General features: G+C 39.2%; 1 protein-coding gene across 3 annotated transcripts in view; it reads left to right on the forward strand.

Annotated features, from left to right (window-relative positions):
• LOC131816128 (conserved oligomeric Golgi complex subunit 2-like) overlaps nucleotides 1–14,961 on the forward strand; it is a 40,007-nt gene that overhangs the window by 5,351 nt on the left and 19,695 nt on the right. For all 3 annotated transcript variants that reach the window (XM_059148544.1, XM_059148545.1, XM_059148543.1), the window contains exon 2: nucleotides 14,738–14,899. In XM_059148544.1, the coding sequence (XP_059004527.1) occupies nucleotides 14,738–14,899 (162 nt within the window). The remainder of the gene's footprint in view (nucleotides 1–14,737; nucleotides 14,900–14,961) is intronic.

Here is a 14,961-nt window from a genome sequence, read left to right on the forward strand (position 1 = left end):
GAAGTCATCTGCATAGTTTGTCTTGTGTGTACGTGGTAATCGTTTGAGTCTTGGCTCTTTCGCTATCCTTAGAGCCTCTTGATACTTTCACCCCGGTTTCTCAGTTCTATCCATTACACAGTCAGTTGTACAATTGGTACACTTGGCACACAGCCCGTCCATCATTGACCGGTCAAGTTTGGCCTAAATAGAAAAGTTGATAAAGTCGGTACCAACCAGGATGTGGTAAGTCGGCCCAGCTGTGTGTTTATATTGGAAAAAGCAGGAGGGATGTTGGGGGACTTCTCTTTCCTTGAGTGCATGGGATCCTTCTTTTCTTTCTTTTTAGGTTTTAATCTGTTCTTCTCTCAGAGAAGGATCTCAGAGCTAAGCATTTGCTTCCCAGTCACATACTTTCTTGCTTTCTCTTGCTTCCCCATGTTAACATCATGCCCATTTCTCCTTGCTTTTGATTTTCTAATTCACTCTTTGTAGAACCATAAAACTTATTTAAATAAAATGTTGGCCTACTAAGTTATTATTAGTAAGCTCTTTGTTCAAAATTTGAGAGCAAGAAGTATTATGTAAATATATCTTTTTGTTATTTAACTAGTCTTACAACATTTAGCATCAATTTTCTTGAAACATTTAAACAAATTAATCACAAACTGGGACTTGGGCTCTTTATTTCTTTTTTTTTTTTTTAAGTAATCTCTATACCCAACATGGGACTTGAACTCACAACCCTGAGATCAAGACCTGCATGCTCCAGTGACTGAACGAGCCAGGTGCCCTTTGGGCTTTTTGTTTTTCAGTTCCTCAGGTGAGGGGCTGCCTTAGTGGCTCAGAGGGTTAAGCTTATGCCTTCAGCTCAGGTCATGGTCTCAGGGTCCTGGGATCGAGCCCTGCATGGGACACTCTGCTCAGCATGGAGCATGATTCCCTCGCTCTCTGCCTACTTGTGATCTCTCTCTCTGTGTCAAGTAAATAAATAAAATCTTAAAAAAAAAAAGTTCCTTAAGTGATTCTAATGTGTGACCAGTGTTGAGAACTCTAGCACTGGATAATTCCTTTAAATAGCTCAAGAAATTAATTTTGAAAAGCAAACTAAAAGCCTACATAGATTATGATTGGTGTTAAATTGAGGGGAAAAAAGAGATAAAGAGAAGAAATCAGCTGGAACAGAGTGTAATTAGGTACTCAAATATTTGTTAGATGGATAAATACATTTACGGAATGTAGGGTTTTTTTTTTTTTTGTCTCTTCATAAATATGTCAAATGGGTATATAAATTCAAGAAAGGAGTTTGATATAAAATTGATGAAAATGTTAGAACAGAAGTTTTTTAGAATTTCAGTGTTACTGTTTCATGATGCTTTTAAGATGATCTCTCTGTATATGGTGGGAAGATCTTGTTAGCATATGTTTTTAATTTCTCAAGCTTGAATAATTTAGTCACTGAACAAAGATTTAGAATGAGTTTTGGGAGACACAAGTCCTAGATTATGTCCCCACCTAGCTGGGTCAGAGATTTGAGAGCAGGGGCTGGAGGGAAGAGCTCCAAGGACATTTTTGTATACATGCTGATACCTTGGGCGGGAACACTCTTCCCACACTTCCTGTGGCTAGCTCCTTTGTGTCATTTGGATCTCAACTCATTGTTCTATATTTCCTGGTTCATCCAAGTTAAAATACATCCCATTTGTCACTCAGATCTTTACTGTGTCCTGTTTTCTTTTTAGCTGTGATCACTATTCATTAATCACTATTTGATCACTGTTCATTAATATAATGTTTGTTTACATATTTATTTTCTCATTTCTGCATTAGAATATCTGCTCCTTAAAAGCAGAGACCTTGTCTTTTCTTTTCATGACTATGTCCCCAGGTTTTAGAGCAGAGCTGGAGTTGCATGATAAATATTTGAGGAATATTTATGGGATATACAGGGACATTTATTCATCTCTGTTGTCCATTGTTTTCAAGAATGGTTGGAAACACACACATACGTGAGCTCACACAATCTTTCTATGTCTTTCAACCCCTCTGTAGTGTGCAGATTAGTGCTTAACTATTTTGGTTTTTTGTCTCGATAAAATGGGACATGTTTCAGGTCAGAGCTCATAAATTTCATATGCCCTCTTAGTACTTCTCATCTTTACAGAGTGATGGTTCTGGGGATTCTGCTTCTCATGGAGATAGTATATAGTGATTTTATAAGTCCATGTATCTGGGAAGGAGTGCTTTACTTCTTGGAAGTTTAGAGAACTTCAATCTTTCCAAATTCCATGTAATTTTCATAGCATTAAAGCTACTAATTTCAGATTATTGGTAAGTTTTAAATGATTAATTCCCAGGTTACTTTGAATTAGTCTTTGTTTGCCATCCCTGATTGCAGCTAGTTAGTAAAGTAGCTAAACTTTTAAACTCTACTTGGTTTTAATTTTGAGTGATGTCACTGCTTCTCTCATGGTTAATGGTTCTTAACTACCTGCAGCTTGTCTGGTTTGCTCATTTATTTTCCTGTGTTCCAACACCTCTTGTGATCTCCCAACTTCTGGCCTTTTGGGGGATTTGTACTTGAACTGGGTTCAGATAGGAAATACCCCTGAGTACAAAGAGAAGATATTTTTTCTTCTAACTTCACTATCTCCTATTATTAATGTATTACATTGTTGTGGTACATGTGTTACAACTGATGAACCAGCATTGATACAGTATTAATTAAAATCCATGGTTTACATTAGGGTTCACTCCTCTTTCTATAGTTCTGTGGGTTTTGACAAATGTATAATGTTATTTACCTACTGTTGGTATCTTACAGCCTAGTTTAATTGCCTTGAAAACCCCTGTACCTCATCTATTTGTTTCTTCTCCTCTCTCTGCACCCTCCTCGCTCACCCCTCAGCCCGGGATCTTTTGACTGTCTAGAGTTTTACCTTTTCAGAGGCACCTGGCTGGCTTAGTTGCTAGGGCATCTGACTCTTGATCTCGGGGTTGTGAGTTCTAGCCACCACATTGGGCATAGAGATGACCTAAAAAATAAATAAAAATAAAAATGTTGGTTAATTTTTACCTTTTCCAGAATGCCATAGAGTTGGAATCATATAGTATTTAGCCTTTGAGACTGGTCTTTCACTTAGCAATATGCATTTAAGGTTCTTCGAAGTCTTGTGGCTTAATAATTCATCTTTTAATTGTCGAATAATCGTGTGTGGGTGTGGCACAGTGTACCTGTTCACCTACTGAAGGAGATTGGATTGCTTCCAAGTTTTGGCACTTCAGAGAATAAAGCTGCTGTAAACATCCATGTGCAGGTTTTTGTGTGGACACTAGTTTTAAGCTCTTTTGGGTAAATACAAAGGAGCACAATTACTGATCTTATAGTGAGAATGTGTTTAGTTCTGTGAGAAACTGCCAAGCTGTCTCACATAGTGCCTCCCATTTTGCATTCTGACCAAACAGTGAATGAGAGTTCGGTTGTCCCACATCCTTGCTAGCATTTGGTATTACTAGTGCTTTGGATTTTTTATATTCTACGTGATATGTAATAGTACCTTGTTTAAATTTGCAATTTCTTAATGACATACAAAGTTGAGCATCTTTTCAGATCCCTTTTTTTTTCTTTTTTAAAGATTCTATTTATTTATTAACAGCACAAGCACACGGAGAGGTAGCAGCAGGCAGCGGGAGAGGGAAAAAAGCAGGCTCCTCTCTGCCGGGGGCCCAGTGTGGGGTTCAGTCCCAGGACCTGAGCTAAAGGCAGATGCTTAACTGACTGGGTTTCCTAGCCACCGCTCTTTTCACATTTTAAGTCCTTTACCATGGGTGTGTTTTGCAAATATTTTCTCTACTCTGTGACTGGTCCTTTCATTCTCTCTCTCTCTCTTTTTTTTTTTTAAGATTTTATTTATTTATTTGTCAGAGAGAGAGCGAGCGAGAGTGAGCACAGGCAGACAGTGGAAGGCAGAGTCAGCGGGTGAAGCTGGCTCCCTGCGGAGCAAGGATCCCGAAGTGGGACTCGATTCCAGGACGCTGGTATCATGACCTGAGCCGAAGGCAGCTGCTTAACCAACTGAGCCACCCAGGCGTCCCGTCTTTTCATTCTCTTAACAGTGTCTTTTACAGCGAAGTTTAATTTTAACAAAGTCCCTCTCATCCATTTTTTTCTTTCGTAGATCATGCTTTTGGTTTTATATCTGAAAAGTCATTGCCAAATCCAAGGATCCCTACATTTTTTCTTATGTCATCTTTAAGAAGTTTTGCATTTTACGTTTAGGTTTTGGGAAAGGTGTGAAAAGTTTGTTTTTATTCTTTTCATTTGTTTGTTTTGTCTTATCAATGTCCCATTGTTCGGTTCCATTTGTTGAAGACTGTCCTTGCCATTGAGTTGCCTTTGCCTGTGTGTGTGGATGTTGTTCTGGGCTCTCCACTCTGTTCCAAGCACCTGTCTCTTTTGCCAGGCACCTTCCGTCTTAATCACTATAGCTTTAATAGTAAGTCTTGAGATTGGGTGTTGGCAATCCTCAATTTCCTTTTTTTCCCCGCTCTTTAATATTTTGTTGACTACTCTGGGACTCTTGGTTTTCCAGTTTTCCATCCAAATTTTAGAGTCAACATGTTGGTATCCACAGAATAACTTCCTGGCATTTTGATTGGGATTGCATTGAGTCTGTCGATCAGTTTGGGAAGAACTGACCTCTTAACAGTATTGAGTGTTCTTACCCAAGATTATGGACTTTCTTTCCACTTCACATCTTACCTTGCTTGTTATCTTTCATCAGAATTTTATACTTTTTCTCATATAGATCTTGTGCATATTTTGTTAGATTTGCACCTAAGTATTAATTTTTTTTGGTATGCTAATGTAAATGGTCTTGTGTTTTTAACTTCAAATTCCACTTGTACATTGCTGGTATATACGAAAGCAATTGACTGTTTAAATTTTTTAATTAAAATTCAATCTCGTTAACATATAGTGTACTTTTAGTTTCATGGTTAGAATTTCGTGATTCATTGGTTGCATACAACACCCAGAGCTCATCCCAACAAGTGCCCTCCTTAATACCCCTCACCCAGTTACCCCAACTTTCCCCTCTCCAGTAACCCTCAGTTTGTTTCCTGTAGTTAAGTCTCTTGTGATTTACCTCCCTGTCTGTTTCTATTTTTCCTTCCCTTCTCCTATATTCATCTGTTGTTTCTTAAGTTCCACATGTGACTGAAACTATATGGTATTTGTCTTCCTCTAGTTCCATCCATGTCCTTGCAAATGGCAAGATTTTGTTCTTTTTGATGGCTGAGTAGTGTGTGTGTGTGTGTGTGTGTGTGTGTATGTATACCACATCTTCTTTATCCATTCATCTGTTGATGGACATCTGGGCTCTTTCAATAGTTTGACTATAAACATCGGGGTGCTTTTGCCCCTTCAAATCACTTTGTGTACTTTGGATAAACATCTAATAGAGCAATTGCTAAGTCGTTGGGTTGTTACATTTTTAACTTTTTGAGGAGCCTCCATACTGTTTTCCAGAGTTGCATTCCCACCAACAGTGTAGGAGGATTCCCCTTTCTCCACATCCTCGCCAACATCTGTTGTTTCCTGACTTGTTAATTTTAGCCATTTTGACTGATGTAAGGTGATGTCTCATTGTGGTTTTGATTTGTATTTCCCTGATGCTGAGTGATGTGGAGCCCTTTTTCATGTGTCTGTTGGCCATTTGGATGTCTTCTTTGGTCTGTTCAAGTCTTCTGTCCATTTCTTGACTGGATTTTTTTTTTTTTTTTGCTTTTTGGATGTTGAGTTTGATAAATTCTTTATAAATTTTGAATACTGGCCCTTGTCTGATACATCATTGGAAAGCAATTGACTTCTGTATTTTAACTGTGTATTGTGCAGACTTGCTATAATCACTTGACTAGTTTCAGGAGGGTGTGGGGTGTGAAGTCTTTGTATTTTCTGTAGACAGTCATGTCATCTGTGAACAAAGTTTTATTCTTTCCCAGGTTGTATACCTTTTGTTTCCTTTTCTTACCTTATTTCATTAGTTTGGCCTTCCAGTATAGTATTGAATAGTAGTAGTAGGAGGGACATCCTTGCCTTGATTGATTCCCTGTCTTCTATTTTCTCAGTATTAATATCATTTTAGCTGTGGATTTTTGGAGACATTCTTTATCAAGTTGAAGAAGTCCTCCTATTCCTAGTTTCCTGAGGGTTAATAATGAAGAGGTGTGGATTTTGTTAAATGTTTTTTTTCCTCCCTTCATTGATATGATCATGTGATTTTTTTTCTGTTGATATGATGGATCACATTGATTTTCTAATGTTGAACATCTTCTAATGTTGCATACCTAGAATAAATCCTACATGAACCTGGTGTATAATTTTTAAATATAGTGTTTGCTTTTATTTGCTAATTTTTGTTGAAGATTTTTGTGTCTGTGTTCATGAGAGATACTAGTTTGTAGTTTCTTTTCTTGTAGTATTGGTTTTGGTGTCAGGGTAATAATGATCTCCTAGAATGATTTAGGAAGTATTCCTTCTAGTTTTACTTTCTGGAAGAGATTTTAGAGAATTGTGTAGTATTCCATAAATGTTTGGTTGAATTTACAGTGATTGGGATTGTTAGCAGTAGCCCTCCCTTCTTTCATCTGATATTAGTAATTTATGTCTTCTACCTTTTTTTCTTTGTTTGCCTGGCTAAGGGTGTATCTGTTTTATTGATGTTTTCAAAGAAACAGACTTGGGGTTTATTGATTAAAAAAAAAATTCCTGGTTTTAATTACATTAATTTCTGCTCTAATTTTTATTTTTTTCTACTTCCTTTAGGGTTTTTTTTTTTTTTAATGATTCTATTTGACACAGAGAGAGTCAGTGAGAGAGGGAATACAGGCAGGAGGAATGGGAGTCAGAGAAGCAGCCTCCCTGAGCAGGAAGCTCTGATGCAGGGCGCTGTCCCAGGACCCTAGGACCATGTACTGAGCCAAAGGCAGATGATTAACCAACTGAACCACCCAGGAGCCCCTCCTTACTTTAGATTTGATTTTGTTGTTGTTGCCTAAAATGGAAGCTAAGATTATTAACTTTAATCTTTTTTTTTCTAATATTTGCATTCAGTACTGTATTTTCCCTTTAAGCAGCATTCCACACATTTTGCTACATTGTATTTTGTTGAGACTGGTCTCCTGTCATTTAGAAGTGTGTCATTTAATCTCCATGTATTTTGGACTTCTTCAGCTATCTTCTGTTACTGATTTTAATTCCATTGCAGTCTGAGAACATACTTGGTATAATTTTTATTTTTAAAAATTTGTTGTGTTTTGTGGCCCAGAATTATTCTGTCTTGATGAGTGTTCCATGTGAGCTTAAGAAGAATGTGTGTTGCACTATTACTGGGCGAAATTGTCTGTGTACATCTGTTGTACAGTAATTGATGGTGGTGTTAAGTGTGCCATGTCTGGACTGAATGTCCGCATTTGTCAGATCCTTGTTGCCCTGCTGCTGGATCGGTCCATTAATGATGGAGAAGTGTTGAAGTCACCAGCTGTGATAATGGAATTGTTTATTTCTCCCTGCAGTTCTGTTAGGTTGTGTCTCACCTGTGTTGATCAGGCACACATACGTTAAGGATAATTGTGTCTTCTTGGTCAGTCGATTTCTTTATCATTATGTAATGCTGCTCTTTATGCCTGATAATTTTCCTTCTCTGAAATCTGCTTTGTCTGAAATTCATGTAGCTATGCCATTGTTCCTGTGATTAGTGTTACTTTGGATTTTTTTTTAATGTATCCTAGCATTTAACTTGTTGATATTTAAGTTGTTTCATTTTTCATCAAAATATAATTCACAAAGCATAATAGTTGCCATTTTAAAGTGTACTCTTCTCTGGTTTTTAGTATATTCACTGTGTATATGGTACATACGTCACTTCTGTCTAATTCCAGAATGCTTCCATCACCCAAAAAATAAACCTCTTAGTTCCAATTCTCCCCTCCCCTTATTCCCTGGCAATCATGAATCTACTTTCTGTTTTTATGGATTTGACTTTTCTGGAACATCTCATATCAGTGGAATTGTATAACACATGACCTTTTGTGTCTGGCTTCCTTTAACCTGAGAGTAGAATGTTTTCAGACTTCACTCGTGTTGTGGCATGTAACAGTTTATTCCTTTTTATGGTTGTGTAAGAGGCTCTTCCACATTTTATGTATCCATTCATCAGTTGATGGACGTTGGGTATATACTCTTTTGGCTGTTACGAGCAGCGCTGTTGTGCACATTCATGTACAGGTTGTGGCAGAAACATCTGTTGTCAGTTCTGTCGGTGTCATACCCCTAGACGTAGAACTGCTGTGTAATTGTACATGTGTAACTTCTTGAGGAGCTACCGAGCTGTTTGCTGCCTTAGCCACACTGTTTTACATTCTCACCGACAATACAGGAGGGTTCCAGCTTCTCCGCCTTCTTGCCAGCACTTTTCTTCTTCTTTTTTTTCCTCTTTTTCTTTTTCTTATTTTACCATAGTTGTCCTAGTGGGTGTGACGTGGCATCTGCATGTGCTTTTGATTCGCATTTCCCCAATGACTAAGGATGTCGAACATCCCGATATGTGCTCTTGACCGTCTGTGTATCATCTTTGGAGAAATGTCTATTCAAAAGTCTTTGGCTTGTTTTTAAATTAGGTTATTTGTCTTTTTGTTGTTGAGTTCTAAGAGTATATTTGCATATTCTGGTTATTAGGTCCTTGTCAGACAAATGATTTGCAGATACTCTCTCCCATTCTGTGGGTTGTCTTTTCACATTCTCCGTAGTGTCCTTTGACACACGAAAGTTTTTATTTTGATCAAGTTCAGCTTATCTAATATTTCTTATTGCTTTGTGTATCATGTCTAAGAAAGCTTTTCCCGATCCAAAGTCATACAGATTTTCACCTGTTTTCTCTGAGTGTTACAGTTTTTACTCTTACATTTAAATCTTTGATCCATTTTGAGTTATATTTTTGTGTATGTGTAATGTTGCTGTTCCAAGTTCATTCTTTTGCATGTAGATATTCACTTGTCCCAGTAGTAGGCACTCGAAAAGACTGTTTTTCCCCCCATTAAATGGTCTTGGCATCCTTGTGAAAAATCAGTTGACCATAAATGTATGGGTTGTAAATACTTTCTTTTGAATACTTGGGAAATTTACACTATAAAGTAAAACCATTCCTAAAGTAGTAAAACCATTCTGGGTTAAGTGAAATGGGTCTCTATTATGGCACTGTGAGTTTGGGTTTGCTTTTCACAGCAAACGCTGCCTAACCCAGTATTCACAGATGTTCTGAGTTATTTAGTCATGTGTTATGCAACTTTTGTTTATCTGAGAACAAATGCATAAATGGTAAGTTGAGTACTAATATTACCTAATAGCATTTGTTCACTGAGGCTAAGTTATATGATTCATTTATTTATTTATTTATTTACGATTTTATTTGAGAGTGAGAGAGTGCGGCAGGAGGAAGGGACAGAGGGAGAAGCAGGCTCCTTGCTCAGCAGAGCGCCTGATGTGGAACTCAAACCCAAGGGACTGGGATCATGACCTGAGCCAAAGGCAGATGCTTAACCACATAGGCACCCCAGTTATACAATTTAGAATGCCATCATAAAGTTCAAGAACTTCAACAATGTGTAACTGAGGCAGGGAAAGTGATCGACCTAAAGGTATACAGTTGGTGAGTAGGATGGCCAGGATTATGAACCAAGACCCCCTCCCGTGATGTACTACATAACTATGATGTAAGGTCTGAAATGGTCTCAGGAGAGAAAGGTCCAGGCTAATTTGGTCACCAGAAGGTGGCTCTTTGTAGATGACTGTGAAATTACGGTTTGGTATGAAGTCCTTCTCTCTGACACTAGCAGGGTCAGTCTTTGGTTGATTAACTAAAAAAGTCAGTTTAAACAAGTACTCTTAGGGAATGGTACATACAGTTATTAGCATTTAATTGGAAAAAATATATGTACATTTATTCTCCATTGAAACAGTGCCAGGTCTTTTCTCTGGAAACTGGCCTGCAGATTAGATTTCTGAGTTATCACAGCACTTGGGTCGCTCAATAGGTTAGGCATCTACCTTCGGTTCAGGTGATGACCTCGGGGACCTGGGATGGAGTCCCGCATTGGACTTCCTGTTCAGCAGGGAATCTCCTCCCATTTCCCCTTTCCCTGCTCATACTGTCTGTCTGTGTCTCAAATAAATAGAAAGAATCTTTAAAAAAAGCTTTCTATGTTGTCTTTTTTTGCATTCAGTTTCAGTTTCTTTAACTGAATTGAGTGAGAATCCTGTGATCACTCCCTCCCTGCCTGGTACTTGGTCATCTCACCCATACCTAACTTAGCAAAAATTTTCTTATTGATTTCTTTGTATCAAATCTTTCCAAAGTAGCTGTGTTAGTTTTCAAAAGAACAGTGATTTTTTTTTTTTTTGCAGTCATATTTTGTTGGTTTACATAGTGTTTAATGAAAAGTAAGTGTAGGTGTCCTTAACTAGTTTGGGAATCATCACATTTGATTCTTGCTGACTAAACAGGTCATGGAGTAGCAGAGTCACAGGGGAATTAGATAGTAATTTATTGCCTCTAAGCATATAAGCCTACCGGGGTATCACAGTATTGTAAAGGGGAAACACAGGATAGCTAATCCTGTGAGACCAATACTTGGAAATAGGTTATGAAAGATTTGGAACATCTGTTCAATAGGACACTCAGCATGCACATAAAATATTAATAGAAATGTATGTGTTTATGTAAAGACATTCAAGTTATATTTTTAGATGGGAAATTTTTTTTAATAGAATGGGTTTTTATTTTTTATTTTTTTATTCTTTTTTTAAGATTTTATTTATTTATTTGACACAGAGAGAGAGAGGTCACAAGGAGGCAGAGAGACAGGCAGAGAGAGGGGGGAAAGTAGGCTCCCAGCTGAGCAGAGAGCCTGATGTGAGGCTTGATCTCAGGACCCTGAGATATGACCTGAGCTGAAGGCAGAGGCTTAACCCACTGAGCCATCCAGGTGCCCCTAGATGGGAAATAGTTTAGAAGAGCATGAATATTTGTGTGTGTGTGTACACACATACATAGAGAAGGTCTGGGGTTTCCATTCAAGATGGAAAAAACCCTACAACTAGCTGAGTGACTTCTACACATTAGGTGAGTAAGGAAAAAAACCTATGTTGAAGTAAGAATCAGTCTTGCCATAAACCCCACCCCTGGTACAGCGACCTGGGATTGGGAGGGTACTCAAAACCCCAGGCTTCTCCCTGAGGAGCAAAGGGTTTGAGCCCCACTTCTGGCACCCCAACTTCCAAGACGTACATCTAAGAGACAAGACACCAAAACATCCATCTTTGAAAGCCATCAGAGCTTGCACCCATGAGACCCACAAGGCTATAGCAAACTGAGAAACAGTTCTTAAAGCAGTCGCGCGAGTAGACTGACCCACCCTGGAACTCAGCACAGAAGCAGCAGACTGAAATGGGTTCAGATTTCTGTGAAAGGGGCTCATTTGCTTATCTTAAAGCCCTGAGGGGCAGGCATCTAATTTAACATGGATCTGGGAGCCTAGTAAGGTATTCTCCAAAGATGGAGCTGATGGGTACCATCTTTGCGCTGTCCCTCTACCTCGCTTCTGCTTTCTGGTATCTCCTGGAAAGGAGCTTGAATGCTCGTATGATGCCCTGAGGTTTGCAGTTGCTACCCAGGGTATACCTCTAGATCACCTGGCTCTAGCGGCCAGCAAGACTCACACTCATGGTAGTGAGTATCACAGTATTTACAACAACCAAGACTTGGAAATAACTAAAGTGTCCATCAACGGGATGAATGGATAAAGAAAATGTGTGTGTATACGATGGAATATTGCTCAACCATAAAAAGAAGGAAGTCTTGCCATTTGCAACAACATGGATGGACCTTGAGGATATTGTGCTGAGTGAAATAAGTCAGACAGAGAAAGAGAAATACTGTATGATCTCCCTCACATGTGGAATCTAAAAAACAAAACAAAATGAAGTCATAGAGAACAGATTGGTGGTTGCCAGAGGCGAGGTTGTGGAGGAAATAGATGAAGGGGTCCAGTGGTATAGACTTCCAGTTAATAAGATAAGCCTTGGGGATGTAATGTACATCATAGTGACTGTAGTAAATAATACTGTGTATTATTGTATATTAATTTTATTATTTTTTATTAGAAATATGTATTATTAGCCCCAAGGTTACAGGTCTGTGAATTGTCAGGCTTACACACTTCCCAGCACTCACTGTAGTACATACCTTCCCCAATGTCCACAACCCCACCACCCTCTCCCTCCCCCCCTCCCCCCAGCAACCCTCAGTTTGTTTTGTGAGATTAAGAGTCTCTTATGGTTTGTCTCCCTCCCAATCCAATCTTTTTTTTTTTAAAGATTTTATTTATTTATTGGACAGACAGAAATCACAAGTAGGCAGAGAGGCAGGCAGAGAGAGAGGAGGAAGCAGGATCCCTGTTGAGCAGAGAGCCCGATGTGGGGCTCAATTCCAGGGCCCTGTGATCATGACCTGAGCCGAAGGCAGAGGCTTTAACCCACTGAGCCACCCAGGTGCCCCCCTCCGAATCCAATCTTGTTTCATTTTTCCTTCCCTCCCCCCACACCCCCCACTTTGCCTCTCAAATTCCTCATATCAGGGAGATTGTATGATAATTGTCTTTCTCTGATTATTTCACTCAGCATACCCTCTAGTTCCATCCATGTCATTGCACATGGCAAGATTTCATTTCTTTTGATGGCTGCATATTATATATATATATATATATATATATATATATATATATATATATATATTTTAAGATTTTATTTATTTATTTGACAGAGATCACAAGTAGGAAGAGAGGCAGGCAGAGAGAGAGGAGGAAACAGGCTCCCTGCTGAGGAGAGAGTGAAAGACCCTTTCCCCAAAGTGTCAATGAATTAACCGCTCTTTTGCTTTTCTGTAACTGCTTGGCTTTTAGGATATATAATTAATTAACTGCTCTTTTGCCTTTCTGTAACCGCTTGGCTCCCCCAATACAATGATAGCTGGTAGTTTCATAATAACTGTTTCTTAGCAAGATATGGCATTCCCTGCAAATAGCCTTCTCATAAAATATGGCCTAATACCTGACCACATAGGCAGGGGGCCGCATAGTCACGTTAGTCACGTAGGCAGGGGGCTGCATAGTCATGTTAGTTACGTAGGCAGGGGGCTGCATAGTCACATAGACAGGATGTCTTTCTGCTGAGTAATAAGGTCTAACTTCCCCTCTTTTTTTCCCCTTCCCGCCTTTTTCTTCGCACGCAGGGGGTCTTCCAAAGCCAATCCACTACCACCAAGTATGCCCTTTTTCAAATGTTCAAATTCTCAGCCAATTGGCCCTGTCCCATCCGGGACTTGTATGTACCTGTCTATAAAAATCCTGCACCACCCCAGCCTGGTGTGCTCAGCTAGCAGGAGCTGCTGACCACCCGCAGGCGCCCGCGTTACAATAAAGAACCTCTTGCTGTTTGCATCCTGTGGCAGTGTTGAATTCTTGGGTAAGGGGAATCGCGGGTCTTTCAAGAGCCTGATGTGGGGCTCGATCCAAGGACTCTGGAATCATGACCTGAGCTGAAGGCAGAGGCCTTAACTCACTGACCTACCCAGGTGCCGTATATTATTATATATTTAAAGTTGCTAAAGCTTAGGAGTTCTTAGCACAAGAAAAAAATGTGTATGTTTGGTGATGGATGTTAACTAGTCTTAGGGTGATCATTTCACAACAGATAAAAATATGGAATTTTTATGTTGTACGCCTGAAACTAGCATGTGTCCATTATATGTCAGTTTCTTTAAAAAGTAATTGATATTTTATTTTTTTAAAAATTATTTATTTATTAGACAGAGATCACAAGTAGGCAGAGAGGCAGGCAGAGAGAGAGACAGGGAAGCAGGCTCCCTGCTGAGCAGAAAGCCCAATGTGGGCTTCAACCCATAACCCTGGGATCATGACCTGAGCTAATGACAGAGGCCTTAACCCACTGAACCAGCCAGGCACCCCAAAAGTAATTTATATTTTAAAGAGAAAGACTATGGCACCTGGGTGGCTCAGTCAGTTAAGCGTCTGCCTTTGGTTGAGATCTTGATTTCACGGTCTTGGAATGAACCCTGGCATCAGGCTCCCAGCTCAGCAGAGAGCCGGCTTCTCCCTCTGCCCCTCCTCCCACTTGTTCTCTCCGTCTCTCTCTCTCTCAAATAAATAAAATCTTAAAAAAAAATAAGTAAAGAGAAAGACCAAAACAAAGTCTGGAAGGATGTGAATCGCTGTGTTAAATAGCGAAGAAAAATAAACATTAACAATGCTTAACTGCAGAGCATTCGAGAGTGGGTGATTTTTTTTTCTCTCTTACATAAGTATTTCTTGGTTGGTTGAAAGTTTGACAGTGAACATTTGTTACTTTTAAAATTAAGAAGAGAAAGCTATTTCTATTTTGAGAAGAGCCTCTTTGAAATGTATAATTAAAAGAAATAAAATGCCTGTAGAGTTAGGCAACAGGAGAGAATGGTCTTGGTGAGGGGTCCCCTTTCCCATAATCTTAGGAAGTGAGCAGACCCCCTGATGTCCTGTGTGTGTTCCCCTGCAGTAATACGGCCTCTTATTCTTTCTCTGATCTTATTTTTCTATGTAAAATGTGGTATCAGTGCAATCATTTTTTTCTTTCTGGTTTGATTTTCAGGAAGATTTCGACGTCGATCACTTTGTGTCTGACTGTAGGAAGCGTGTCCAGCTGGAGGAACTAAGAGGATATCTGGAACTCTACTATAAACTTCTTAAAATAGCCATGGTCGAGCTCATCAACAAGGATTATGCAGATTTTGTCAACCTTTCCACAAACTTGGTAAACCTGAAATTCACAAGTCCTACATACACACACACACACACACACACACTTTCTCTCTC

The sequence above is a fragment of the Mustela lutreola genome, chromosome 15 (genome assembly GCF_030435805.1).
Source record: "Mustela lutreola isolate mMusLut2 chromosome 15, mMusLut2.pri, whole genome shotgun sequence".
NCBI lineage: Eukaryota > Metazoa > Chordata > Mammalia > Carnivora > Mustelidae > Mustela > Mustela lutreola.